The sequence below is a fragment of the Barbus barbus genome (genome assembly GCF_936440315.1).
Source record: "Barbus barbus genome assembly, chromosome: 3".
Taxonomy (NCBI): domain Eukaryota; kingdom Metazoa; phylum Chordata; class Actinopteri; order Cypriniformes; family Cyprinidae; genus Barbus; species Barbus barbus.
This window is the reverse complement of record NC_136731.1, coordinates 4,322,712-4,327,442: the sequence shown is the minus strand read 5'-3', so window position 1 is coordinate 4,327,442 and position 4,731 is coordinate 4,322,712. Positions and strand designations below refer to the sequence as shown.

The 4,731-nt window shown below is 38.6% G+C and overlaps 1 protein-coding gene across 1 annotated transcript; it reads left to right on the top strand.

Moving 5' to 3' along the window:
* Positions 1-207: 207 nt before the first annotated feature.
* On the top strand, positions 208-2,378 carry LOC306850795 (GTPase IMAP family member 8-like; the record flags this gene model as incomplete). The annotated part of the gene is made up of 3 exons (XM_079386659.1): positions 208-529; positions 693-1,055; positions 1,477-2,378. 3 exons carry the CDS (start codon positions 208-210, stop codon positions 2,376-2,378), a joined length of 1,587 nt encoding a protein of 528 aa, XP_079242785.1.
* Positions 2,379-4,731: the final 2,353 nt, after the last annotated feature.

The window sequence follows — 4,731 nt, the reverse complement described above, 5'->3', positions numbered from 1 at the left end:
TGTCTTTATCAAATAATCATCACTCAGCTTATCACTTAATTATCTCATTAACTCTAACACAGTTTCATTGTTAATTTTAACACTCTGCTGGTGGTTCCCTTTTAAATACAAAGCAGTGTTAATTTTACATATGGGATTTATCAGGGACTGTGTAGTTGCACGGGTAACACACCCCTGATGTCTTATTTCATAATCTTTTTTTCAGAGATGTCAGCGATCAGTTCCAGTTCAGATGATCCTGTGATCCGGATTCTTCTGATGGGCAGAGATGGTTCTGGGAAAAGCTCATCTGGAAACACTATACTGGGAGAAAGAAAGTTTAAAGTCCAAAAACATAAGCAGAAAAATGAAGCAGAAGTTTATGAGGAAGAAACTCAGATGGGTGAGAAGCAGGTGCATTTGATTATTTCTCCAGATCTGTTGGATCCAAATCTGTCTGAAGAGCAGCTGGAGATGATAAAAGAGCAGCTGGTATCTCGATGTTCAGCAGGTCTCAGTTCAGTGCTGCTCACCATTCCTCTAGAGCAGGGTTCCTCAAATCTGGACCATTCCTGCAGAGTTTGGCTCTAAGCCTAATCAAACACACCTGAGCATGCTAATCAGAGTCTTCAGGATCATTAGAAAATCACAGGTAGGTGAGTTTGATTAGGGTTGGAGCTAAACTCTGCAGCATATTGGACCTCCAGGGAAAGATTTGAGGAACCCTGCTCTAGAGGAACCTGTGGGAAATGAGGAAGAGATCCTGGGATTTATTGAAGGTTTATTTGGTCCTGAAGTTCAGAAATACATCATGATTCTGTTCACACATGGAGATGAACTGGAGGATCTGGATCAGACCATTGATGAATATCTAAAACACCAAGATCATGCAGATCTCCAGCAGCTGGTGACTGAATGTGGAGGAAATTTTCACTGTTTCAACAACAAGAGAGAATCAGACAGTCAGGTACAAAAACTACTGCAGATGATCGAAGGAATGATGATGAAGAATGGGGGGAAATTTATCAGGGATCAAAAGAGGAGGAAATCAAGCAAGGATGCTCCTGATATAATTTGTAAGTTGTCTTATGACTTCAGTTATACAGACATTTAGTGATTTCACGAGTTCACACTTACATATTTTTAGAGTAAGGTAATGCATATTTGGCGAGTATAGTAATGCGTAGTTGGCGTGCTGTCCTGGGGAAGGGCTCCGGGCTCAGGAATGACCCGAACCCAGAGTACCCCCCCATAGTGTGGTGAGAACTCTAGTGATACCTCTTGAGTGGAGAAGGGGTGGTGGAGGGATGCTGATTAACCGTCAAATGAATAGAGGTATTTCAGCTGTATTTATATCCGTGCGTTGATTAACTTGAGTGCGAACCTCCTGTGTTAATTAGGCAAAGTATCTGATGCGCTCCTCCCAAACTTTGTTAATAAAACATCATTAAATAAATGAAAGTTGCTTATGTGTTGACACTTATCTTTCTGTTGTAGTTTCAGGAGATTCTCCAGCAGAAGATCCAGATGTGGTTCCTGAGAAGAAAGACCAGATCAGGGTGGTTCTGCTTGGAAAAACTGGATCTGGGAAAAGTGCCACTGGAAACACCATCATCGGCAGAAACGTGTTTGAATCATCAGCCGGTTCAAACTCTCAAACGAAACAGTGTCAATCAGAAACTACAGTGAGGATTGGTAAAAAGATCTCGGTGATTGACACACCTGGACTTTATGATAATGAACTCAGTGAAGATGAGATTAAAACTGAAATAGGGAAATGCATAACTTACTCATCACCAGGACCGCATGCTTTTATTATTGTCATTAGAGTCGGTCGATTCACTGAGGAGGAGAAAAATACAGTAAAGGAGCTTAAAGAAGTGTTTGGAGAACAGATGGAAAAATACTCCATGGTCCTCTTCACTCACAAAGATCAGTTAGAGAAGAAAAATAAAACCATTGAGCAGTTTCTACAGGATGGTGATCCAGACCTTCAATCCCTTATAAAGAGCTGTGGTAACAGATTCTTCTTTTTAAACAATGAATCTGCCAGTTTCCCTCAGTTTAAAGATCTGCTCAGTAAAATAGAGAAGATGGTCGAAGAAAATGGAGGATATTTTATAAATGATGTGTTTGCTGAAACAGAAAAACACATTCAGGAGATTCAGAAGCAGAACTTGGATGGGAAAGCAAAGCAGTACAAACAGAAGCACAAAAGAGCTGATCAAACAGAATGGCAGAAAATATACTGGAGTTTAGTAGAGGAGTCACGACGGGAAGCTGAGCGTATTATTATTAATGATGTATACATAACAGCTATAGCCAAACTCCTGGGGAAGATAGCAGTGACTGCTGAGGAAAAAGAGAGTGTTATAAAGGAAGCTGAGAGCAAAGTGTAAAGTGTAAAGTTCTGCGGGTGATTTACTGACAATGCGCACATTAAAGAACAGATGCAGCCAGATCATTTCTGTAAAGACCAGTGCAATACTAAGAGCAGTGCAAATTAGCCTCTGCTTTAAGACTTGCTTTTTTGGGCATTAAATAATGGCAAAAATACAAGTAAATTGAAATTTGAATACTCTCCTCCCATAAATTTTGTGTCTGAAAGGGAAATTTGTTTTCACTGTGTGTCTTTAGTAAATCCTGACAGTATTTTTTAAACACCAAAAGAGGGTTTGAGCTGCTGCATTCTGGCCTTTATTATCTACTACAAAAATTTCTTCTTTAAAGGAGACATAACACACACCGTTTCACCCAATCTAATGTTAATCTTGAGTACCCATAAAGTAGTATTGCATCCTTCATATCTCCAAAGAGTCTTTAGTTTTATCATATTTATAAGGATAAAGATGATACAACTTTATGACTCTGTCCAAAAACAGATGAGCTCCTGCGTGCTGTGGGTGGAGCTAAAGAGTAGGGCTGTTGTTTTCCGGATTTTTTGGAATCGATTCCGATTCCTGTTTCTGGAATCGATTCCAAGAATCGATTCCTCACTGTTATTTTCGATTCTTTTCTTCTTTTTTTTATACCAACACAGTGTCTAACATATTCGCATCTTACCGTGCCACACAGTGAGCAACTCTCTACACCGGGCGTGACAAATCGACTGTTGCAAATCCATTTGTCCTTCCTATTAGACGTATTGCGAGTGCTGCTTGGTCATAAATAGAACGAGGCATTTACTTAGGGGATTTGTCACGTCGTGCTTCCTGCGTTAGGTGTAGACAGTAGACACAGTGTAAAGACTAGGAATATGTTCACTATATACATATATGTGGTAGATTCTATTTTACACACATACCTACCTACACACACACACACTTATGTATGTGGATAGATAGATTTTTATTCATTTGTGGTAGCCTACATATATTTCATTCAATATCATAAAATCTAAAATATCATATAGCTAAAATTCCTGTTAAATTCTAAAAGCATTTTGCTCAGGAACAGACTCATGCACACTTTACACAATACACATACAAACTTTTTAGGGCCTTTACACATAGAACCTTTCTTTTAGGGCCTTTACACAATCATCATAGCCTAGACCAATTATATATTGTAATGCAAAAACATCATCTGTTTCACCTGAGAGCTCTTTAGGCAAGAGCGACGTTTTGAAATAAGCTCGCCAGACTTTGAAAATACACGCTCACTTGGCACTGATGTTGCCATTATGGCCAAGTATTTTTTTTTAAGTGTCTGTAAGTTTGGGAACTTTTGTTCCTGGTCTTGCCAAAAGTCCAATGCTGAAGATGTCCTGCTCACATCTGGCTGTGAGAGGTACAATTTCACTTCAGTGAAGGCATCCACGTTGGTGTTTATTTGCTGTTTTACCTGAGAGAGAGAGAGCTAAAGTCTGGCTAAAGTCATAATGGAAGTAAACGCAAATTGAATTAAGACGTGGAGTATTCCTATTTTAGTCGCATTATCGGACTGCATTACAGACATGTACACACCTTAATCTAACCATTAACGTTGTTAATACGACGACGAAGTGACTCGTAGCTTTTGTATAATTTGAAAATGAAACCGCCAAAACTATTTATAGTACCATAATGAAGACAAACTGTATGTTGATTATTCTGGAAGAAACGTTGGACTGCATGGCATGGAGACGTAATGATGCGTGCCATTAATCGATCTGTAACACGTAAAACGGGAACATGAACGGAATAATCTGAAAGCAACTCATGTATGTATTCACTTTAATCAGAATATTGTCTTATTCAGAATAAGGTCAATAATTAGATTACTGCTGCCCCTGTAAACGTAGTCACTGATAGCGTCAGTCTCCATACTGTACGTGGTTGTTTTTTAAAAAGCAGTGTAAGAAAAATCTTACCTATTAATCCCTGAATTCAGGAAAGAGAAAAAGAAAAACACATTCTAATTTTCTCATTTATTAACAGTAGGGGTGTGTGACGAGACACTTAGCTCACGAGACACAAGATTGGGTTCACAAGAACGAGAGAAGCTTTTTGCTGTATTTTTAAGAAATCTCCAATGATAGAATTAATGACTTCATTCATTAATTTCAGTTCTACTTTCTGAGTATGAATTATCATTAAATTGAAAGACAACATACAAGAACTGTAAAAGGTTTTGCCACAAACTCAACTGAATGGCTTCTCTCCTGTATGATTTCACACGAGTCGCTTCAGACCTTACTGTACATGAATTCTGAGCTTCCAGAACTTCTGATTGAATTAGGTTTCAAACTGAATTAGGTTTTCAATCCTATAA